Raw genomic sequence first — 24,286 nt, 5'->3', positions numbered from 1 at the left:
GCCGTCATGGGACACCAGTTCGTTCGTCGTGGTGGCGGTGGGTTTCGGTCTCTTCCTGCTCACCAGCACTTAGCAAAGCGAAGCCAGGAGCAGCGGGACTGTACTGGGCAGTTGAACTGGTGGTGCGGCCTCTGCAGCCCACTGGAAAACTGTGCTGGAGGGTGTGGGAGTGTGACCAGGCCCCTGCCCCCTCCGGATAGGAAGGAAGGAAAATGGAGGCTGATAAGCATTTTTTTGTTGTTTTCTCGCACTGTCAGCAAATTTTTTGCTGCTGAATTGTGTATTGGTAGCCAAGGTTATATTAATGCGCTGGAAATATGAAACTTCTCAGACAGGAAGAGGACCAGTGAAATATCTTACAGATGGTTTTCTTAGGAAAGAGCAGATGCGTGAGAGCGCTGGAGGCTTGGGGTGCTTTTGGTCTGTCCCTGTCCCTGAGGCCGTGTGAGTGGACTGTAGTTTTGTTCTTCTGCTACAGCACCGAGCTTTGTAGCAGTGAAGGTTGCAGAACCATCACATAATTCAGGCTGGAAGGGAATTCCGGAGGGCGTCTGGTCCAGCTTCCTTTCAGAGCAAGGCCAGCTCCAGAGCTGACTCAGACTGCTCAGAGCCTTGCCCGACGCAGTGTTCGGTGTTTCGGGAGGGAGTTTCCACCACCTCTCCAGGCTCCTGTTGGAGGGTTTGTCCTGGCTGAAGATGTCCCCTCAGTAAAAGGCACGTGAAAGTGAGGAGAGAACAGAGGTCAGTGGTTCACCAGTGATGTTTGGCAGCGAGAAGGGGATGGTGCAGTGGGTGTACATCGCTTCACAGCCCTGAGTTTGATTTAAAAGCCCAGTTGGGATGAAGCCTGCTAAACACTGAGTTGGAAGTGGTAGAGATCTCTTCTGGTGGACCAGGAGAGGAGTCCGGCTTCTCCTTTAGGGAGCTCATGTGCACTTTCTTGCTGGCTCTTCTCTTCCCTGCATGTCCCACTGTTTTGTCCCGGTACGCTCCTTTTCCTCGTGTTTCCATGTCTTGCTCTTGCTTTCTGTTTTTTCTGGTTGTGCAAAGTACTGGAAGTGGCACTGCTGCTTTTGAAGGTTGCAAATTGCTTGTTCTGACTGTTGTGTTACAATCCCACAAACTCCTTCTGCAGCCAGGTGGGTTTTTTTGAAGTCAGGATAGCAGTGGAGTGTGAGCTGTGAGATGGGATCAGGGTGGCTTTCGTCCTGGCAGCAACATGTGGAAAAAGGGGATTGCTGATACAGCTCACCTGGATTCCAAGAGGGCCTGCAATAGGGTCTGAAATAAAGATATTCCTTTCCCACCCCCAAATCTGTGCAACTCTGGATGTAAGAGAATGGTGAAAGAAACGGCTGGTTGGAGGGTGGGAAGCAAGTGAGATCCTAGCGAGTGGCTCGTTCTCATGGTCCAGGGAGGGTAGCCCTGCGCTGGGCCGCTGCTGCTCAGCATTTTATTGCTACATGATCTCAATGAGCAGCAAACACTGAAGAGAGTAGCGAACTTTGGTGTCTAGAGCCATTTGAGGTTTCCTAGGGTGCCCAAGACTTCCTCGTTGTGGGGCTAGCAGATGTGGCACAGGGCTTTGAGGAAACCTGTGCCTTTGGCTGCCAGCTGGGATGCCCTTGGACCTGAAATGGCACAAGACGCATGAGTCTAGGGAACTGGATGCGATTGGAAGCAACTGCAGGCTAAAATAGTGGTAGCAGTTCAGTGTGCAGTGGTGCAGATGAAGAAGAATAGTCCAGGATTTACGTATGTGTTCTGGGGTTTGGAGGAAGGAGGTCTTGGGCATGTTGGCAGTTACGGGCGGCAGTGACCAAAAGGCACGGAAGATGCTGAGGTGTAGGAAGGCAATGAACAGCAGAACACGGTCTCTGCAAAAATTGCTGGTGTGCCTGCAGCTTGAGACTGTAGCTCTGGTCCCTGCAGCCCTAACAGGATGTTTTAGAAGTGCAAGAGGTAGAGGGAAGGGCAGCGAAGGTGGTCAGGAAGGTGGATGTGTTTCTGCTGAAGGCGTGATGGAATAGGCTAGGGCTCTTCTGCTCGTGAAAGAGGTGACTGAGCAGGCTGTGGTGGAGGTCTGTAAACCTGGCGGTGTGGAAAACACTGTCTCTTACAGGACGAGAATCAGGGGACAGTACACAAAACAAGCAGATGAGAGGTTTCAAGTGAAAAGGACTTGGTTCTTTGCAGCTAGAGAAAGTCCTTGTTGCAGGAGGACACTGGGTGCTCTGACTTTATGTAGGCACAAAAAAAATTACTTTAGTCTGTTGTGGAAATTTGTTGCGTGGACATCATCTGATTCACCTGAGCTAATGGTTGCTGGGTGCTGGAGCCGTAGCACTGATAGTCCACAGCCAGCAGCACCACTTAGAGGCATGAGGGATCACGCTGGGGACAGATGGGGACAGATGGGTGGCTCGAGTGCCGTCAGCAGCGTGGGCTGCCTGTGGGGAAGGTTGCAAGTGTCTCTGCAGGCGTTTGGTTCTTCCCTTGATAAGCATCTCGGGTTCTGCGAGGTCTCAAGAGAGCAGATTCTGAGCGTGATCAAAGAGATTTGATTCTGTACTTGAAGCTTCTAGCCAAGGAGGGGGTGAAAAGTGGTGGTGGTTGAAGCACCGAGGCATTTCTGCAGCCAGGTAAAGGCCCGGACGCTGCAGAACGACTCTGCGTGACGGTGTGCGGGTGGGATGCTGGCTGAGGTGCTGCACTGTGGTGGGCGAGGGGTTTGTATGCTGAGAGCTTAGTCTGGGCGGCTGTCTGCCGTGAATTACGTCGTGTCGTTGGAGAGCTGAGCTTCCAGGGTCGGTGCGGTTGGGTCTTTAGGTATCGCTGTTCCCGACGCAGTTACTGCAGAGCAGAGATGGGGTGAGAGCAGCAGGCGATCTGGTGAATGCGACTGTGGTTGCAAGCCTCTTGCGTGGCTCCAGGTCGCTGGGGGCACGCCGTGACTAGCGTGGACCATCCGGCTTCACGCTGGACATCTGGATTCGCATCAGCGCTTCGGGGTTGGCTTTGGGTCCGGTGTCAGCCTCTCCTCCTGCTGTGAGCAGAGCTGGAGACTGTGGGACACACGTGCTGCGGTCCCTTCTGTGGCCAGCTGAGCTGGCCAGGCTGATGTGCCAGCTTCTCTTGGGTGTTGTGGTGCTCATCTACACGGCTCCCAGACTTTTGCTGACCTAAAATGTCCTGGGCAGCTCCGTGCTCCCTTGAGACTGGTTTCTTGCTGTAGCAGGCTGCTTTGGACAGCCACAGCGTGCCTGGCACGCGCTGCCTGCCGTGCGTGTGCCCTCCTGGGGCTTGGTGGGGTCAGAGCCTGCTCGCCGATGTGGCTGTATCGTCTGCCTGCGCTGACCGTGATTTCGTTCTGTTTGTCTGCCTCTTTAGTGACGGTCCCATCTGTCGAATCTGTCATGAAGGTGGAAATGGGGAGGGACTGCTTTCCCCGTGTGACTGCACAGGAACACTGGGCACCGTGCACAAGAGCTGCCTGGAAAAATGGTTGTCCTCCTCCAACACAAGTTACTGTGAGCTCTGCCACACAGAATTTGTTGTAGAGAGAAGACCGAGACCTTTGACAGAGGTACCGCTTTCTTCCTGCTTCACTTTTATTTCCTTACCATCTGAGAGAAAATGACTGACTTGCCCTGCTGTCCTTGTGGTTCTTGCTGTCCCCTCCTCCTTGCAGTACCTTGGCACTCGCAAAGAGCAATGTGGTTAGAGACATCAAGTCTCTTATCAGACCAAGCCCTGTGGTTGCAAAAATGCAGGAGCGATGTTTGGGGCAACTCTTACCTGTGAACCCCCCCATGCCACCTACCAGTGGCAGGCTGTAGGACTCCAGGGAACATTGTGCTTGTAGATAGGCTCTAATGCCCGAGCATCGAAACGCAGAGGTCACCACATGACCGACTGAAATACGAAACTCTCAGAAATACTTTTTTTTATGTTAGTTTTAATCTTATCTCACAGTGTTGCCTTAGTGCATCTTTCTTGCATGTGACTTCCTTGTCATGTTCTGCTCTGAGAAGTGAGATGTGGCGGTTGCTGGTGGTGTTCATAAAAGACCTGTCCTCCCTTGACTGATAGCGATGTGTGCCGCAAAGCCTCTGGGCCTTGCTGCTTCCCGCTGAGCTGTGGTGCGCTGCCGCTGCCCTGTGTTGCCCCCAGCCGAAGGAGAAAGCAGGACATGGCTCAGCCAGTCCTTACGTTCCTCTTTGCATCGACTGGAAGGGGACCAGGTTCCTGATGGGTCCATCAGCCTCCCAGAGTTGGAAGGTACAATCCAAGCTTTGGTTGGTGGGTTGGGTTGGTTTTATCACAAGGCTCTCTTCATTCCCCTGTTCAGGCGGTCTGCTGTGCTCACATTTCTGACTTTCTTTGGCCCTGGAAGTTTATAGCAGCTGCCTGTAATGATGCCCTTGACACGTGGGGAACAAGGGCAGCTTGGGCCGGGCCATCTTCTGACCTCAGAGTTCAAGCATACGTCCCCAAAGAGGAACAAGTAAATCAGTGAGTTACAGTACAAAAGGCTGTAACGGTTTGGTTTAGAAGAGTTTAATCTGTGTACATGTGTGTGAGTTGTGTTGGCAGGAGATGTGGATGTGGCTGCCATTTCTGACGCTGCTGCAGGACTACGTAGGAGGGTGTTGCCACCACACCTGAGGTCCAGCCTGGAAGATCAAAGCACGGTCCTGCAGCCCTCGCTGCCCGCACCCTGCTCAGACCCCGTCCACGGTCTGTGAAGCCGCAGGCGGGCTCTTCCCTGGGTCGGCTTGCTGCTGAGTTGGGCTGGGATGTTCGTTCCACGCAGCGTGCCGCTGCAGAGAAGCACCACTCTGCAGGTGGGGGTTTACAGTTAGCAGCTTTGGGACCCTCCCAGTCCTGCAGCCGTCAGCAGTGGGAGAAGTGGGAAAGCGTCTTCTGGGGCTGCCACCACCAATGGTCCCCTTCCGTGCGTGCAGCGTGTCGCTGCAGGGCTGTTCGTCGCGCACCGCCGCGCCGTGTTCGGACCGCAGCGCACGGCGCTGGGCTTTGTTTCAGAAGTGAACTTTCCCTGTTGGCAGCGTTTCAAACCGCTGCAAGGCAGGGCTGTGCGCTGTCGTCAGCAGGAGGTCGGGGAGCGGATCCTTACCAACCGCCTCCCATGCGCCAGCGATCGGGGGTTTGTTGGTGCCGGCCACCAGAAGCGTACGTGTGGGGAGGCAGGGGTTAATTCTGCTTTGTGACTGTGACTGCTCGTCTGCTCTCTGCTTCCTCTTGCTCCATCAGTTAGATTAAAACTGAGTCACAACTGGAATTCTAAGTTGCTGTTCCCATCTCTGTTCCCATTCCCATCAATTCTAGAGGTTATTTCCTTTCCCTTCCCAGCTCCCTGCCCCCTCCTCCTTCCTGCAGTCCCCAGCTCTCCTTCCCACACTCCCACCTCCTCCGGGTGCCCAGCGCGCCTTGGAGGGGAGAAGAGCCCCCCAGCTGGGCAAGCAGTCAAGCTTCAGTTTGCCAAATTAATGATTCTTTAATTTACAGCTGACTGTCATTGACTTGGCAGCCCCAGACAGGAGAAGGCTTTCGACTGCACTGCTAAGCCAAACCAAGTATTTAGCAAAGCGGTTTGTGAAAGAGCGCTGCATCAGTGGTGGGTGCTGTCTGGGTCTGACCGCTCTTCTCCCAGCTGCTGAAATGTCAAATGGCTCTGTGACCAGAAACTCTCCCATGGTTGGTTCCGAGGTTGAAAACCACTGCTTTAAAGCACTTGGGAAGGGGCCTGTCTTGGCTTGGAGGACTCGCTGCAGGCAAGCCCAGTCACAGTGAGCTTGCTAGGGCTGACGTGGGCCAGAATTCTGAGTGCAGGTTTCAGATGTTTTAGCTTAAGAGCTAGTAAAGTGTTCATGCCCAGAAACAAACATGTGGAAGTGCGTTTAGCCATAGTTCACAGATGCTGTAGCACCTCGTAACAAGTACAGGCTGCATACTTGAGTAAAAGCTCAAATACCAGTGTGTGCTGGAGGAGTTTCTCCTCTGACGCTGACTTCTGGGCCTCCAGCAGACGAGAGGAACTGGCTGGGACAGTGTGATGGGGAAGTCAGGGGTCCTCTGTGTGCCACCTCGTCTGTGCTCCAGGGTGGACGAGTGAGCAGCCTGGGACAATCAGGTGTTAATTCCTGCTGCAGTCTGTGAAGAGCCCCTCTGAACTGGAGCCCGTAAGGGTGTGGTGACCAACCAGCCATCTCTGAGCACCGAGAGGTGATGGGTGGGCAGCATTTAGCGAGCCTCGAATGCAAGAGAAATGCCGCTGTGTTTTCAGAGAGGAACAGAGCCCTCAAGCCATTGCTGATAGCTGTCAGAGGCTTTGGGGTGGGAATTATTTGTCACTTCTCATGTTTGGGGACTGTCTGTGAGCACAGCGAAGGGCATCATCTGCCCTGTTCTGGTGTCTCGCGTGTCTGCGAGGGGAACTGCCTGCGTACAGTGCCCGTACTGCCTTGTGAGTCTGGAGGTTGGGAGGTGCTCGATGAGCAGTGGCCGATTAGCCGGTGAGAGTGATCCCGGCTGCGGAGCAGAGCCTAACGCGCAGCTCGCCATCGTCACGCAGCCCTAGGGCGATTCCCGTGCCTGCAGTTCGCTGGCAGCTAGCTTTTTCCCTGGCTCGAGGAGCAACCTGTAGCCTGGCTTAATGAATCCCGTGGTAGGAGCCTGGTCTTGCCCTTTCCCAGGGGCCAGCAGCGCGTCCCCCCGCGCGGTGCAGAGCTGCGGTCTGGTACCAGCAGCACCGGTGCTGTGGCTGGGGCACGCCGGTGTGCCGGGTCTCCGTGCACCGCGGTGCGGCTGATGGGCACGTGCACTGCCGACCTGGCACGGCACGAGTGGAGGGCTCCTGCTAGAGCCCCATGGCTCACCTGGCTGGAAGGACCGCCCCACCGCTTCCACCACACTGTGAACCACTGCGATCCGTGCCTGGAGTCTGGGGTAGACGTCCCGGAGTCCAGATGCTCATTTTCCTCGGGAGTTGTTACAACCGCTCTGAGCTGCGGCCCCGCTGAAATCTGCGCTCGTCAGAAATGTGCTTCGGGAGCGTGCTTCGCCGTGTGATGTTTGCTGGGGCTTTTTGCTCATTTAGGGGCCGGCTTGCAGAAGTTGGCCGCTTGCAGCAGCGTGCCTGCCGTTAGCGGAGGCTCTGCCCTTGGTGCAGAGCCCTGCGCAAAGGGCTGGGAAGCGCTTTGCCCGCTCGCTGGCGCTTTGCATCAGTACCCGCTGTCTGCAGTCGGGTGTAACCGCATCCCCACGCCGGACTGGGCTGAAACCCTGCACCAAGTGCTTTTGGGAAGTGTCATCACCAAGTTGTTCATCGGGTCCTGAAAAGAGGGCTGGGGAAGGAGGCTGCTGAGTCATGTGAAATGATGCTGCTCTCTCAGCCTTCTACCTGAGGAGTTCTCCGCTCCCGCGCTGCAGGAGGCGTGGGGAGTGTCGTGAAGCCTTCGGGGAAGGGATGCTCCTCTGTGAGTGTGCTGTTCGGTAGCTCTGACAAAAATCTACCGTTCACCAAGTAAAACTGGGAAGTCAAAATAGAAATTAGTGAGCAGGGGAGGATAAATGGGATGGAGACTAGGGCTGGGAGCGATGTGGGAGCGTGCTTCATGGCAGTGGTGTCGACAGAAGAGTGTGTCCCGCGTGCGAAAGGCCATCCAGGCATACCAGCTCTCTTCTGCTGTTATGTGGCCACCATGGAGCCCACGAGAGAATTAGGTGACACGCTGCCTGCCGCTGTCGGTGCTCGCAGGAGAGAGCAGCTGCCTCCTGCTGTTTGCTGTGTCCTACCTTCCAACCTGGGGACACTTAGAGCTGCTTGTAGGGGCTGCGGTGGTCACTGGTCAGCACAGCTGAACTCTGTAGGAACGGCCATCAGCCCCGTGGAAAGCGGGCTCTGTCTGCGTGTGCCTGAAGAGCCTTCGGAAGGAGAGAGGCCGAGAGCTGGCTCTGGGCTGGAGGAGGCGTTTTGGCCAGCGCTGTGGGGAAGCTACATGGTCTAGGGGAAATGCTTCTGGGGAAGCTGCAGAAAGTTCTTGGAAGTCAGGAACGCCACAAGCAAAATTGCCTGAGTTTTTACTTCAGCCCTCTTGTATGTCTGCGTTAGAGCATGGTCTTCACGTGGTCACAGACTCCATTTTCCAGGATCAGTGCATGGGTGAAAGATGCCCGTTAGCTAACTTTATTTATCCTGCTGTGCTGTGTAGCTGCGTGCCCTTGTATCCCTGCTTACAAGACAAAATTATTCATTTCCCCATGGACTTCTCGGAGGTACTTATTGCTGTGGTATCTGAGCACTTCACCAACAGTAATTTAATTTGCAGCCTCCTTTAGGGAGGGAAGACAGCAACCTTGTTCAGCATGGATTAAAGAATTTTTTAATAGAATTGGATTTCTATTTTCTCGAAGCAGCCATTTATTTATGTTGTGGTCTGTTCAGTGTAGAAATAGTAACAGTGTTCGCTGCCAGTGTGCCTGATCTCTGAACCCGGAGCGGGGGACTCGTCTGAGCCCGGAGGCAGCTCTGGCAGCGCGGGCTGGCCCATGGGTGCAGGGAGGAGATCTCCTGCAGTTCCGCCTAGTTCAGTTATTTTTTAACTAAGAAGTTGGTTGAAAGCCGAAAAAAACCATGAAAGGCTTTTGTTAAGGGTTAGGCTGTGAGATTGATGGGCTGAGCACTTTTCTGGGGGCAGTTTGGAGTCGCTGCAGGTGAAGGTGGCGAGTGGAGCTGCAGTCGTAGGTGCCTGGGCAGGGTCTGTGGCCAGGGGTGCGGGACGCTGCCGTGCTGGTGCTGTGAAACGGCAGCGTGGCTTCTGCCTGGCTCTCTGCAGTGGTCCCCAGCACAAGAGGGCTGTGGGCTGTGACTCTCAGGTGAGGAGCCGTGTCCCCAGCAGAGAGTGAGATGGCCAAGCCTTGAAGAGGGATGGTTTGCTAGTACTTGACTTTCCCACGTCAGTGTTAGTTTGATGTGCATCCCTGTGTTTCCAGGGAAGTGATCTGAGTCTGTGAGACTTTAGCCATCATGGCTGGCCTAGTTAAAAAGTGCAAAAAACATTTCTGTGTTATCTGGAAGACTTCAGCAGTAGATATTTAGATGAAGTGTCCAAACCCTAAGTTGCAGTGCATACAGCTTTCCTGGAACAGGTAGTTTCTTCTTTGTTCCAATAATGTAGTGCACAGAAAATGCAGTTACTGCCTAGGATTCATCTTCAGGAAACACCTGCATCTTTGTTGTCCAGAGCACTGTCGAGGGAGCGCACACCTTTGGAAATGAAGCATTGCTTCAGTCTAGACACTTTCTCCCAGGCCACGGATGGTCACACAGTTCTCTAGGCAGCGTTGGGTTTAGGTGCCCGAACTTTTTACAGCTTAAACTTGCCTCAGCCAAACCTTGCTCTTTAGAATCCTATAGCCTACAGAGAGAAGGAAATGCTTCTTGTGATCAATTCATTCCCCTCCTCCTTAGAAACCTAGGTTAGGATGGGTCAGCTGCTCTGGAGCTGCCTGCCATTTTCTGGCACCAGGAGCACCGAGGTGAGTGCTGTTACAGGCAGCTCGTTGTACCAGTCGAAATATCCCCCCGTTAGTGTTGTCCCTTCCTCATGTACTGCTTGCTTTGGTCTGCAGCTAAATCCATCAGGAACCTGTGTTCTCTGACAAAGTGCTCTCCCTGCTGAAGACACGTAGGATCTCGGGCAGCGCTGCGTGCATCGGGGCGTTGTGTGCGCCGTTGGATGCGTCGTGCGTTTCCAGAAGGCGTCATCAAGGGTGACGCTGGGGCTTTGCTTCTGCAGCCGCGAGCCAGCGCGGCCCCGCTGCGGGGCTCCTGGCCTTCTCCCTGGCGGCAGCCTGCTGCCCACGCAGCGAGGTGGAGCCGGGTCCGTCCGTGGTTCGTCTGCCTGAGCCCGCTCCCGCCCGGCTGCCCTCTTTGCTTTCCCGGGTTACCTTCCCTGGTTGCCTTTCCATGGCCACCTTGTTTTGCATATTTTGCTGTGGCACAGACCCTCTCATTTCCCTTTTCAGTTCGTTAACCCCTTATAAAGTGTTTCAGCTTTAACCTGTTGTTAATTTTGTCCCTTCTGAGTGTTTCCAAATGGGCTCAAGAGAAACACCCCCTCCGCCCCGCAGGGACTGCTGTTTCGGGCCGTCTGCCCGTGCTGCGGTCAGCTTGGGTGCCCGTCTCCTGCGGTCCCCGTCGGACGGGCGCAGTCCGGCATCGGGCAGGCGGTGCCGCGGGTCCGTGCCGAGCAGCCAAGGTCTGCGCGCGGGAGCGGCCCGGGCAGGCGTTGGAGCAGCCGCTGTTTCATCCCAGCAAGATGTCAGTCTGTGTTAAGGAGGAAGGGTGTGTTTTTGTCCACACGCCGTGTAAATCCTGCGTGGAGGAGCCTGGGAGCTACAGGACTCAGCTCTTGGAGCGGCTGTGAATTTCTGGTGCTGAGGCCAAGGCTCTGGCTTTGCTGAAATTATGGTCATGGTTGAAAGCCAACACATCCTGGTGGTAAAAGCTAATGAGTGTTGTGCATGACTTGGTCCTAATGCTTCTCTAAGCGTTTAACACCTTTGCTAAAGCAAAACTCATTTGAGCCAGCTCACTAATTCCAAAACAGATGTCTCTGGTGAGTCGGTCGCCGCTGGAGCAGTTTAGCCACACCCTTTGCTCCCATATTTCTGTCCTTGCAAGCGGGTCTTGTGGTGGAGCCCCAAGAACATTCTGCTTCCCTGTCTGCAGTGCTGGTGCCTTCCTGCAACGCGTGTGTTAACACGCTTCGTTTAAAAACGGCAGCTTTAGTAATATCCACATCTCCCCGTGCCTCTGCAGAGCAGCTCCTTCCAAGGCTGTTGCGCAGGAGATTACCAGTTTTTTGCTCCTACTGTTTTTCTTTGTGTTTCATTATGCAATTTTAATTAAAACATGCTTATTTGTCACTGACTGCTAATACTTTTGGTTCACTTAAGCTGTATATTTTATATAGGTCAGTGGATTCTTTTTTTTTGTCTCGTAAGGAAAATATGACTTCTAAACAGAATCACAGAATCCCAGCATGGTAGGGGTTGGCAGGGCCCTCTGTGGGTCCCCCAGCCCAACCCCCTGCCCAAGCAGGGTCACCCAGAGCAGCTGCACAGCACCGCGGCCAGGCGGGGCTGGAATATCTCCAGAGAAGGAGACTCCACAGCCTCCCTGGGCAGCCTGGGCCAGGGCTCCGGCACCCTCAGAGGGAAGAAGTTCTTCCTCGGGTTCAGCTGGAGCTTCCTCGGCTCCAGTTTGTGCCCGTTGCCCCTTGTCCTGTCGCTGGGCACCACTGAACAGAGTCTGGCCCCGTCCTCCTGACCCCCACCCTGCAGATATTTATAAGCATTTATTAGGTCCCCTCGCAGCCTTCTCTTCTCCAGGCTGAACAAGCCCAGCTCCCTCAGCCTCTCCTCACAGGAGAGATGCTCCAGTCCCCTCACCATCCTCGTAGCCCTCCTCTGGACTCTCTCCAGGAGCTCCTCATCTTTCTTGAACTGGGGAGCCCAGAACTGGACACAGTACTCCAGATGAGGCCTCACCAGGGCAGTGTAGAGGGGAAGGAGAACCTCCCTCGTCCTGCTGGCCACACTCTTCTTGATGCACCCCAGGATCCCACTGGCTTTCTTGGCAGCCAGGGCACACTGTTGTTGCCTTCAGCAAAGCGTGTTTGAAATTCTCAGAGATGTTTGCTTGGCGGTTGGGTCACGCTGGAGTGCGGGACACCTCCCGTGGGCCTGCCGCGTGCCGTCCTGCCGCCCCGTCTCGCTGGGCTCCCGCACCTCTGTAGCTGTGGGACTTGCTGCTGGGCTGTCTCCAGCAGAAGCAAAGTGAGGTCTGCAGGGAGCAATGGTGATGTTCTTATTACTCCTGCTGATGTTATTAGGAAAAGAAATTTTGCCTCTGGGCGCAGCGCCCGGTGTGGCGGGTCGCTGCCCCCCCCTCCAGTTCGGAGAACTGAGATGTGACGTAAACTCCCCACCCTTCCTCCAGCCTTATCTTCCTCGCAGACGGGCTTTTTTCTTTGCTTTCCTGGAGCGTTTCTGCTGAACTCACTGCACCGTTCTCTCTCATCTGTGCTCCTCTGCCCACTTCCCCAGCTTGTGTCTCTGCTTTCTCAGTGCAAGCCTGTGTTAGACTCCTGTATCTAGAGACAAACAAATCACTCTTTGCTCCAGCTGAGTCCCATTCCTCTCTCGTGTCTTCCTTTCTCTCTTTGCTTGCATTTGCTGTCTGGAGATGCTCTGCTCAGATCCCACCCTAGATCCTCTTGGTATTTTTCTGTGTGGTCTCTGACACTGCTCTGCAGACCTGGAATGGCCTCTTTGGGGCCAAAACTGGAAATACTTCATCCCTGTGCTCTTGGCACTTACCAGCATGCTGGTCTCTTCCTCGCTCGTCCATCTTCGTCGCTGTGTCCAGCCCTGTGCCCTGAGGATCTAGAGGACCTGCCACCAGTGGGGTTTGTCTGAGGCGCAGGTGCTGGCGGTGCCGTGGTCTCACATTTGTGCGTGTCGTGGCATCTCCCACGGTGACACCAACCACAGAAACACCCAGGAAAGCGTCCTGGTGACCTGCAGCACTGCTGGGGTCGGTTCCTCTCCTGTCCATCATCTCTAGCACTCCTGCAGCTCTTGCTCTCCTTGGGTCAGCCTAGTGCCCCGTGCTGCAGAGCCGGGCTGAGCGCATCGAGAAGGCTCTCGAGATTCAGCTTGGTGAGGCTTGTGAAGCATCGATGGTAGGGCAAGGAGGATGAGGAGGGGCAACCTTGCTCTGCAGCGTTTAACTGCTCTGCTTGCAGGGCTGGGGGCGTTTCTGGGGCTTGGCTTCCTGAACTGTGGGCGCTCTGCGGGAAAACATCCCTCTCCCCACCTTGGTAAAGGAAACGGGACCACCCTGCCTGGGCTGCCCACGGAGCTCGGTGGCCTGCAGGGAGGTTTTGGTGGGCGTCCAGAGAAGGGATGTGACGGTCCCTCTTCTGAAGCTGCATTTTTTGATTCAGCGTGTTTCTCGGGGCAGGGACAGGGCTGATGGTGCTGCTGTGAATCAAGGTCATGTTTTGCTTCCTGGCTTACATAGCCAGGCACCAGGTCAGCAACGAGAGGAGAATCAACGGGCGCCTGAGCAGCCACAATAGCCAGGCTGTTTGGTGGACGGAAGGGACGCAGATGTTTTGTAATGCAACTGGCTTTCCGCAGCCAAATACTCCTGTTGTTGCAGCGGCTTGCGTCATGCCGTCGCTGTGAACCACGCGGGGAACTTTGTGGCCGGGTCAGCTGGTGAGACTGGCAGGTCACGCTGGTCCTGCACGGTGCTCACCGGAGCGGGTGGCCTGGCTGCGAGAGACCCGAGCGCGTGCTGGGCAGAGGCTGCTGGTCCCACCGGTGCTGGCTTCGCGCTGTGCTGGTCCCGCCTGGCGTGGGGTTGCCATCGGCTGGCACGTGCGTGCTGCGCGCAGTGTGCTTTGTGAAACGGGCTGAGAGCTCACAGCCCTGTGCATGTTGCAACACAAGGTAAACGAGCTGTAAAAGGCAGTGTCAGCTGATTTAACACCCGTTTATAACCTCCCAGAACGACTGCGAGGTGCTGAGTCCCTCATCAGTCCCTTCCCTGGGGTCCCGGGTGGCAGAATGCAGCCCAGCTCCGAGACGTGCAGAGATGGACTGCCTGGGAGACTGCTCGAGCGCTGCTCTTGGCTTCCAGAGGAGCTGAGGAAGTCCTGGTGCCTTTTTCTGCATGCCCTCCTGCTGCCTTCGTCACCTGGGGCTCACCCTCAGTTCGTGGGTACCGCAGCACCCAAAGATCAGACATTTAACATCCTGTAGCCCTGCCGTGGGTCCAAGAAATGACCTTTCTTCCACAGCCCTGCTGATCCCAGTAGAAAGAACATCTGGGAGAGCCTCAGGATCATAGTGGAGGACAAAGAAATATGGTTGTACCCAGAATAACTTCTCGTCGCGCAAGCAGAGAGGGGTTGGTTCCAGCAGGGCGGTCTGGGGCCCAGCTCGCAGCCGAAGTCGGCAGCGAGCAGCCAGCTCTGGCTCCTTCCCTTTATTCTCACAAGTGAGTGCAGCATGGGAGCAATTGTTTCTGGACTTGGCCTGGAAGAGGACCAAGTTGTGCTTTTGTTGCTTTCTCATGTTTACTTGATAGTTTTCCCTACAAAAACTGTTTAATCTGACTAACCACTTTTTGGATTGTTTGCAAGGTTTATTTTAAGTCCTGTATGCACTGATGTGCCGCTGTGCCAGAAACCCTGCGCCCTTAGGGTGGCTTATTGTATTTTTATTTTTTTTTTACTGTGTCAGTGCATATTAGCAAAGTAAATCGACTGCTTCGAAAGGAAATTCATTTGCTTCCTGCCTTTACATATTTGAGGGGGAAGAAGGAGTTTCAAAGGTCACAAGGAATGTAAATAGAATAAGATGCAATAAAATACCTATCTGCCTTCGGTCCCTGAGATTCTTACTGTACGAGAGTCAAAAATGACTCAAGATGCCCTCTTACAGGGCACAGGGTGCTCTGGGGCTGCTGCTAGAGGAATGTTGGTCCGGTTGGGGTAATTCAGCGTTCACCGAAGTAGCCGGGGCAGCCCTGTGCTGGTTGGGGTGGGGAAAGTCAGGCGCACGGCCGGGGCTTCGAATGATGGGGCTGCGAATGCACTGTTTGTAGGAGCAGCTTTGCTGCATAGAGGAGCTGCTGTCCACCCTGGTGTCCTCTTGGGCTTGCTCAGGACTGCGTGTGTGGTCCTTATCTTCCCCACGCAGCTCATCACCACTAATCTCCTCGGCAGAGCCGCACAAGGGGGGACTCGCAGATCTGCCTCCCTGCTCCCAGCTCCTCCTGTCCAAACCGCAGCTGGGACTGCTCTGAAACTTCCTTCTGGCTGGCTGCCTATCGAGTCGGGCTCAGAACGGCTGTAATAATGCTTCTAACTTGTCCTCTGTTATTGCAGGAACTTTACTTGGTCCCCAGATCTGTCTGTGCTCTTCAGCTCCCAGCTTGCTCTCTAGCTTCACTTGTTCTTGCTCTGTTTGGGTCTCTCAGACGTTTCAGGTCACGTCTCTAAAATATCTTGCTTATCAGTCCTCCCAGCTGAAATTCCAGGCTCTTATCTGTTGCTGCAGCATTCTCTCCATTCTTGGCCAGCTCGTGTCCCGTCGCAGGTGTCTGCAGAGAGTGCTGCTACCATGGCTCTGGCCACCCCAGCTACGCTGCTGTTCTTGCCTGGATTTGCCATCTGCCCCTTCTCTTTTTCCCATTTCAACGAAAGTTATCTGCACTTCTCGTCTTGTCCTCACCCCTCTGCTGAGTCTCGTTAGACTCTCTCTGTAGTTAAATCTGCACTAACTTGTGTGCACCCTTCCATGCTCTCCTTCCGGGCCAACACTTTCTGCTTCTCTTTCTGGCCAGCCACGTCCTCAGCTTACCTGTGCTCTGTTTTGACTGGTCCCATTGATTTCCTGCGTAGCTGCCACCACCCCTTCTGTGTTGCTGTTTAAACTGTGGCTTCCCCTGGCAGGAAGGAGCTTTGTGTGCACAGTTCTCGGACGGGTCACTTTCCATGCTGCCTGTTCAGAAGCGGGCACCCTGCTCCACGTGGGACATGCCCGCCTGACCCTGGCTGCCCTGGGGGTATTCCCTTCCCTGCTCCGACTGTGCCTTTTCGATCATGTTCTCCAATTTTTTTTTTTTTTGAGGAAAAAAAAAGATCTTAAATGAGACCAGTTGTCCTCGTGCAGGAAAGAAGGAAGGATCCAGCAGCCCAGCATACAGAACTCCCAATAAAATTGTGCTGTGACAACCCTGGGTATTGGTAGGAACCAGAGCTGCTTGCTAGCCTAAAAAAGGAAAGGAAAGACTGAAAATAGCCTAATCCCAGGAAAACTAGAACAAATGCTGTTGTCAAAGTCAGGTATCTAAAATGAGCCCACACTGGAAGCAAGTCAGGACTCCTAAAAGTAGCGAACATTTAGAGATTGCCTGTTGAGGGAAACCTGCCTGCAGCAGAGCTGCCTTCATTCTGCAACCTGCTAATTTTTGAGACCCGCCAGAGAGCAGCGCTTGCAAAGCTCTTGGTGACACAGAGCAAAGCGCGGTAACCTCCGCTGCGATGGATGGATCACCTGCTGCCTGGGAGGCAAGAAAATGAGCCTGAAAGTGGGAAGGAACGCCCCAGAATTGGCTCGGTCCTGGTCGTGGCAGGTCTCTTCTGCCTGTGATGTGGTGGCCAGTGGATGGCCACCAGCAATGGAAAGGTCTTTGGGATTTCGCGGTCGTGAAGGTGGAGTTGTCAGCGGCTGCGTCTGTGTGATCGTGCCTTGTCCCTTCACGGTCACTTGTGATCCACTGAGATCTGGGAGGAAGCAGCCACCCCTGCCCCGTGTCCCTCCTCGCCCGACAGTCGTGCTGCTGTCTCGTTAGGAACGGTTCAAGGCTTGCTCTGTGAGGAAGATGCAGATTTGGGCATGGGTTGTTCCGTAAAAGAAAATGGGATGGTATTCCCTTCCTCTGCCGGGGCCAGCCCGACACCGTGGCCCCTTTGCTGCTGTCCTGCCCTGTGTGCTCAGGTGCCAAACTTTCCGCCAGTGACTCACTTTCTTTTTACTTTCCTACTTTTTTTCCTCCAGTCTTGGTTTCTTGGTTGCTGAGCTGATATGCTTTTTTCCTCTCTTTGTCTCTGTGAAAATACCGGGGGGGTGGGTGTTTGCGTTCCCTGCTGACGGCCCTGCCTGAGCAGCACTGCCCTGGCTCACTCAAGCCCTGCGGACCCTTGAGAGCTGTCCTTCTGCAGAGCTGCCTTGCCCAGTCTGTCAGGTGGACCTGGGCAGTTCAGATTTGACTTAAATCAGGAGTGAAACTCTAAAACGCCACGGTTCTCCAAAACGAACCAGCGGGCTGGATTTGGGATAGCTGCCCTGTGGCTTGGCCTGGCCACAGACCCCAGTGCCCTGGTTTCCCATAGCCCCTACACCAGTTGCAGAGTCCTGGAGATGTTTCTGTTGAAGCTCAGTCCAAGACCTGTCAGATCTTTACTAAGCCAGGCTTTACTGAACTGTCTGCTAGCTGCTGCCTGCTCCTTGCTAATCCAGTGGAGAGCCCAGGCAGCTCCTACCTTCCCCTGCATGTATTCCTCAGTCGTCTCTTCCCTTTCCCTTGTTGGTTGTTGAAAATATACTTGATGTTCTCTAGCTCTATTTTTGTGAAGGTTTATGTGAGCTCAGCGTATGCACCAGGTATGCACGGGCTGCGGAGAGCACGCGAGAGCTTCCCAGCGTGGCAGTCCTGCTTTGCTAGCACGCCGCGTGCTCTGCGTGCGCTGCCTGATGCCCTTTCTCCCTCCCTCCCTGCAGTGGCTGAAGGATCCCGGTCCCCGCAACGAGAAGAGGACCCTTTTCTGCGACATGGTGTGTTTCCTGTTCATTACTCCCCTGGCAGCGATCTCCGGCTGGCTGTGTCTGCGCGGAGCCCAGGACCATTTGCAGTTCAACAGCCGGCTGGAGGCCATCGGACTCATAGCACTGACGATAGCACTTTTCACAATCTACGTCCTTTGGACGCTGGTAAGTGTCTGCTGCCCAGGGCCTTGTTTCTGTTCAAAAGGGGGACAGAAGCCCTGGCTCTCACCGCATCCCTGCAGCCGGCCGTTTCTGACTCCCCTTGTGAGAAAACCACAGGCTCTTTCTCTTGAATGTCCATTTAATTATCTTCAAATGGGAGCTGCTAAAGTTGTTGCTGAGAAGGAGAAACCACTTCCTGGTCATCTGCTTGCCAGAATGACCGGGAGCCGTGTTCCCGGGGTGTCAGGTACCCACGCGCAGACGTCCCCCAGCGTGGCTGGGGCTGGCTGGAAGGGCTGGGGCTGGCGGCAGGCAGCGGTCCGGCTGTTGTGCCTGTTTTTTCAAGAAGAAACACAAGCTTGGTACCTGGGTGCTTTAGGGGAAAAATAAAATCTGGGAAATGTTTGACCCCTAAATAATCTGCCAGCGTGTCCCTCCGTGCTTTGTGCTGCCCAGCACAGGTTGGCCGTGCCCAAAGGAGGTGCAGACTGGCTCTGTTGGCACTCTCTGTGGCCCACAACTAAGCAAATTCCTACACAATATTTTTAAGATGTTAGCAGCACAGAAGGGTGTGTGCAAGGAACACTCCGGCCCTGGTGACACCTCTGACTTCTCTCTGATACTGGGCTTTTGGACTGGAGCCCTGAGCCAAGGCTGGGTAGCCAGCCTGCCTCGACGCGCCGCTGCGGCTTTACGGCTGCGCTGGCGGGGCTGGAGGCACCAGGGGTTAGTGGGGACCTGCGCTGGATGCTGCCTGGGTGCTGAGCTGATCCGTGCTGGGAAGGAGCTTCCTGCAGATGCTTGGAGTGAGTCCAGAAGCTCGGGAAAGCAAATGTGAATTTGCTGTGTAGCACATCTGTGAGCGCTCCGAGCCGAGCGCCCAGAGGAGCAGCTGGGCTGGGGAGCAGCTCCCTGCCCTGCCACTCCCCGAGCCCCCAGGGCTCCCCCAGCCCCACTTGCGCCCGGGACTCCCACGCCAGGGACTTCCCTCCATTTCCTATTCAGTTCTTTCGTGTTCTGTTGCTAGGTGGGTTTCTGGGTTTGGACCTTCATTTTGGCTCTGCTGTTCAAAGCCGTGTGTGTGCTCGTGTCCTGTTGATGCCATTTTGCAGCTGCTGGCGTGGAAGCGCCGTTTGGGAAGGGAAGAAGCGCAGTTGCTGGAGGAGAAACAGTGGGACCTCGAAAAGCTGGCAGTTCTGTGGGCACTGGAAGCGCCACAGCCCGCTTCCCTGCCATCTCACGCTCTGATCTCCGAGTCACACCTTTCCCTGGGATTAGGATGTTCCTTGCAGCTCTCCCATGCAGGCTTGGGTGCCTGGGGAGGGTGAGCGGGTGCTGCAGCCCTCGCTCTGGGGGGGGATGCCTGCAGCGAGAGTGCCTGGGCGGTGCTGCTGGCAAAACGCGCAGGGACTGCAGCGCACAGGGAGCTGCCGAGGAAAGTCTCCGCTGCTGTGTGTACAGGGTTCCTTTCTGTAGAAAGCCAAGCTAAAAATGGAAACCTTAAGAGGAAGCGCTTCCTTCTTCTCTGTCCCAAGACTGGTCTGGAGGAGCTGGAAATCTGGAGGAAATGGAGAAATTGTGGGTTTTTGTGAAATAGGTAGTCTTGACATGAATGTCTTGGATACGTCTTGAATCAGAGAATCATGATTCTGTGACTAAAATGGCTCTGCTTCTGCTGTGCTTCACATTTCCTTGAACAGAGAAGGACATAAAGTGAAGCCCTTTGACTCACATTTACCGTATTCAACTGCAGTTCTTCCGTGCCCATCCCCGGTACGTGGGTGGGTGGTGGTGGCTGCAGTCGGGGTGAGGGCTGCGAGAGAGGCTGTGGCCAAGGCTGCCGCTCCTTCCTGTGGAGCAGGAGCTTTCCTGGAGGTTTGCACCATTAGCTCCCTGTTCACACCCTGTCTCTGAAGACTGCAAGATGCCTTTGCTTCTTGGTATTCTCACAGTTGTCCCTCTACAGCAGGAAAAAGGGCCCTGCACAGATCAATAAGCTAAATTACCCTAATGCCGTGGCACAGCTCTGTTTCTCGTAGCAGATGTCTGAGACCTATCCGGAAGTAATAGGAATACTGACTTTTCCTTGTCGGGTAAACTTGCTGGTACTTCTCTTTGCCAGCTAAATGTTTCCTGTACTTTTACAAAGTACAAAAGCCTGGGTTTGATGAGTGTCTGACTGGATTCAGTATTTAATTTTCTTGCTCACGATTTCTAGAAGAATAAATACGAGGGAAATATATGCTGGGTTTTATTCTTTCCTCAAGAAATTGTGGAAAAGAAATTCCAGCCCCGCCTGGACGCGGTGCTGTGCAGCCTGCTCTGGGTGACCCTGCTTCGGCAGGGGGTTGGGCTGGGGGATCCCCAGAGGGCCCTGCCAACCCCCACCATTCTGGGATTCTGTGAAAAGTTTGATTTCAAAGCTGAGGGCTCAGCAGGAGCTGTGAGAAGGCCTGCAGTGGTGTTAATGATCGCAGAAGGACGCAGCGAGGCGGGCAGCCCGCTGGGAAGCGCAGCTCCAAGCTCCCCCTTGCAGGGCTGCTCTCAAACTGCAGACCCAGCTCATGCCCCTGGGCCGGGCTGGCCCGGGTCCCCTCCAGCCTTTGCATCCTCTCCCGTCTCCCCCCGGGGAGGACAACCCTCCCAGGACACAGCGCTGGCAGAAGACACGAGTCCAGCCGATGTCCTGTTGTTGCAGACCAAGGAGAGGAGGCGTTTGCAGAGGGCCAAGATCCAGCAGGATCTGCGAGACGGGAGGAGGCTGGTCGGATTCAGCCGCTGCAGGCTGGTCCTGTGGAGGACCCCTCGTTTTGCCCCTTGTTTCCTCCTCACCGCATCTCCCTGGCCTGATACCCAAACCCAGCTGAGCAAACTCCATCCCTCAGTCCTGGTGCTGCCCAGAAAGCCCCTCTGGCTGAGCCGTGCCTGGTGCTACCGGGAATTAACTGGTTCCTTGTCAAAGGCTTGGGATGTGGCGTGCCCCAAACCCTTCCCGGGTCGGTGCTGTCCCGCTTGGCCGGGGGTGCTGGTGGATTGACGGGGAATACACTGAGAGCACGACAGGGCGGCTGGGTGGCTGCGTCTCCCCGGTCCGCTGTGGGCTCCGGCACTTGCGACGGGGCTTTGGTGACCAGACCGATGTGTTATCGCCCGCCAGGTTTCGTTCCGCTACCACTGCCAGCTGTACTCGGAGTGGCGAAGGACCAACCAGAAAGTCCGCTTGATGATCCCAGCCTCGCGGAGCCCTCACCCCGTGCCCCACTCCCTCCTCTCCGCCAAGCTGATGAAGAAGACCGCGGATGAGACCACCGTCTGAGCCGTCCCTCGGCCGCCGCGCCGCACGGCTGCTGGGGCGAGGGCAGCGCTTCGGGGCTGGCAGAGGCAAAGAGGGCCGAGCGTCCCCGCCTGCACGGGAACACGGCCACTGTGGAGGCCCTAGAAAGCGGTCCTCCCACCCAAAGGGACCTTGCGGTCAGCACGTTCTTTGTACTACAGCAGAGAGACAGATAATCAGCGTCTGTCGTGTGGAACAGCCCAAAAGATGGCAGAATGTGCCTGTCTGCAGGGACGCTTTCCCATAACTAAATACTATACGTGGAAAATATCTCCCTCTATATATATATATCTATATATATAATATTATTTTTTAATGGCCATGCATATTGTGTTTCAGTCCTTTTGTGTTGATGTTCTAAGCTTCAGTATAGAAGCTGGCAGCCTGATCTCATTCAGAGGTTAAATCTATGCCTTTTCTCCAAGCGAGCATACAAAGAACACTTTTCACCAGCCGTTCTTGGAAGTCCCCTGCTCCTTTGCACTAAATTGGTTTTGATAATACTGCAGCAGCCTTTCCCGTTACTCTCTGCTCTCTTTCGTGGTGTTCCTGTCCTTTCTAGAAAGTTGTGTGTTTTTAATAATTATTATAATCCCAGAAGGAGTAAAATGACGTAATACTGAATGGAGACATTTTGTATTGTAAAGTACTGTAATTTTGCGAATTGCAGAAGAAGTTTCAAAATGAGAAAATCTTTTCCTGTGCAGACGTGATCTCACAAAACGCTTTCCTTGCAGATCCTGGCTCATCCCCAGGACTCGGATGCGCTCAGCTCTTGGTATGTCTGGCAAAGGTAGATGGAGGATCTGAGGGCGGGAAGTGGTGGCTCGCGCTAGGTAAACCCACCGTTGCCTTTTGCTTTTAAAAAATTTGGAAAGGAGCTTTCCTGAACCCCGAAAGGTGAGAGCTGGAGTCTCTGTTTGCTGATGTCCCTTCACCATCTTGAGGCTGGACCTCGTGTCGTCTCGGTTGCGCCCATACCTTGCGGGACAGGCCGTGCCCCGCAGCCGCTCGGCGGGACGCGGGTGGTCTCGGCTGTCTCTGTGCGCTGTGTTTGCACATTCCTCGGCAGCAGCCGGAGGAGCTGCTGTGGTTTGGTTCGTCCCCTGGTGTGTCCTCCAGCGAAACGCCCCGAGCTGGCTGCTTCCCGGAGAACGGGCTCTGGGTCGCTTCTCCTGCGGGGCTGGCATTCCTCCTCCTCTTCCTCCTCCATCTTCATCCACCTGCCTTTCCAGCTAACGACCCCCTCTCTCTGAGTGCCCTCTGCCAAGGGTCTCCCTGAGTCTGGCTCCGGTCCCTGCCCCTCTCCGCTGCCTCCAGACGATGCCCGTGCCTGGCGCTGAGCTTTCCTGAGCCCCACGAGCGGGCCGCGCCGCAGGGACGCTGGCGTTGGCGTTGTGCTCCGAGGTGTGTGCGGCTGCTTGGCGTGAGCCTGGGCGCTCGCTCCCGTGATGGTGAGGGTGGCTAGCAGGGAGGAGGCAGGTTCTGGGGTGCCCCTGTCCCCGCAGTGAGGGGACGTAGTCACACGTTGCGTCCCGTTGCTGAACCCGCGTGGATCAGCCCAATGCCTTGCTAGATTGAGACCTGGAATTTCTGGATTTCGAAGCGCCACGTTGCCATTCCTCCTCCTCTCTAGCTGCAAAGCAGGATGCCTTTCCTGACATGTCCCCTGTTCCCAGACCCTAGGCCGGGAGTCGCTGGTGGCACAAGCAGCAGGGGCCAGTGCCGTGTCTCTCTCAGCGGGATGGCTCCAGCCCCGGGGCCTGGCCTGTGCCTGCTCTCCTGCTCCGTCTCCCGTCCCAGGGTTCTCTCGCGGCGCGGTGATACCCCAGCACGGCTCTGCCCAGCTGCGGGCCGCTCCGGGCTGGTCTCTCCGTGAGGGTTTCATCAGCTGCGTGTCTTCTGCCGCGGCCAGGCTCTGCGTCTCCGCTCCCCTCTCTCTGCCAGCCTCCCTGCCTGTCTCTTCCTGTCCGCCACGCACCCGCGGGCATCCTCCCTTCTCCCCGCCGTGCAGGGGTCACTCGGCCCCCCGCTCCCCGTTTCCTGGCATCCTCCCTTCTCCCCGCCGTGCAGGGGTCACTCGGCCCCCCGCTCCCCGTTTCCTGGCATCCTCCCTTCTCCCCGCTGTGCAGGGGTCACTCGGCCCCCCACTCCCCGTTTCCTGCATGCGCTGCCTCGCTCTGCACACCCCTTCCCTCGACAGCGAGAGCCCCACTGCTCTGTGCCTTGTGCGGGGTCCCCCTTCCTCCAGCCCCTCCCCGGCAAACCCCGAGTCACCAGGGCATTCACTGCGAGGGAAAACGGGGGGGGGGCTAATTTAACCTTCCCAGCCCCGGCTGCCTCCCAGGAGCTTGGTCTTGTGATGCGCCTGGTTCTGGCAGGTAACGAAGGACGCGCAGTCCCACCCCACCTTCCCCCGTAAGGACGTGATGGAGCCAGTGTTTCAGTTTGGAAACCCGCTGCCGATCCAAATATGCAACTGTGAAAGCCACAAGTCCCTGGCGGGGGGCAGCCGGGACCCGGCCCTGCGCTGCTGCGCGGTCAGGGCTTCGCTCGCAGCTTTGCTGTCTTGATCGTAGCTGCCGATGACTGGAGATGTCGCATGTGCCCCTGCAAAACCCAGCCGCGACTCTGTGAGGCTTCTCCTCCTGCCCGGAGGGGAGGTCAGCGCGTGGCTGTGGGCTGTGGTGTCTGACCCGCCGCCTTCCAGTGTCGCGGGGGAACGGGCTGTGCAATTGTGTAAATAAAAGTGAGACGAACTCTGGGCTGTGGCGTTGTTACTGGAGGGGAGGGCCCGAAGAGCCCGCGCTGTCTCCCTGACAGCGAGCTGGGTGCTGCGTGGGCAGCTTTCCTACCCTGCCCCCACGAGAGTGGGCAGAAGGGCTCGGATTTACGCCAAAGCTGGACAAACCCAGGGGTTTCTGTCCTCCTGTGGGCCGGTTTCTCTTGTCTGTGCACAGAAACCTCCCTGGTGCGGGCCAAGCCGGGAGGTGATGGTTGGGCCAAGGGAGTCCTTTTGGCCTCTCCCCAGGGTGGGCGTGGGGCTGCCTGGAGCCATCCCAGTGCTTGCTGGGGTCATCCCAGTGCTCCCTGGGGTGTGGGAGGCTCCCGCACTGGTGCTGCCCCAGTGCCTGCCCAGCCCTTCGCTCCGCTCCGGGGTGCTGGGAGATGCTGGACCCGTCATCCAGTCCATGTTCCTGTCTGAGCCCCGGCGAGGCCTCGGGGGGCCGTGTCCGAGGCTGCAGCGTGCAAGAGCTGCTGGCGGCTGCGGCACCGTGCTGCGGCACGGCAGGGCTGCGGGAGGTGGCACCTCGGCGCAGAGACCCAGGCACCCAGCGTCCCTCTCCCTTGAAACAG

General features: G+C 55.8%; 1 protein-coding gene across 2 annotated transcripts in view; it reads left to right on the top strand.

Annotated features, from left to right (window-relative positions):
* The window catches only part of MARCHF2 (membrane associated ring-CH-type finger 2), a 37,835-nt gene extending 14,147 nt beyond the window's left edge, over window positions 1-23,688 (top strand). For both annotated transcript variants that reach the window (XM_075444293.1, XM_075444294.1), the window contains exons 3-5: window positions 3,391-3,586; window positions 17,389-17,598; window positions 20,753-23,688. In XM_075444293.1, coding sequence (XP_075300408.1) covers window positions 3,391-3,586; window positions 17,389-17,598; window positions 20,753-20,911 — 565 coding nt within the window. In that variant the 3' untranslated portion in view covers window positions 20,912-23,688. The remainder of the gene's footprint in view (window positions 1-3,390; window positions 3,587-17,388; window positions 17,599-20,752) is intronic.
* The last annotated feature ends 598 nt before the right edge of the window (window positions 23,689-24,286 follow it).

Source organism: Opisthocomus hoazin, chromosome 27, assembly GCF_030867145.1.
Source record: "Opisthocomus hoazin isolate bOpiHoa1 chromosome 27, bOpiHoa1.hap1, whole genome shotgun sequence".
Lineage (NCBI taxonomy): Eukaryota > Metazoa > Chordata > Aves > Opisthocomiformes > Opisthocomidae > Opisthocomus > Opisthocomus hoazin.
The sequence above is the reverse complement of the archived record's forward strand: the minus strand, read 5'-3'. Positions and strand labels throughout refer to the sequence as shown.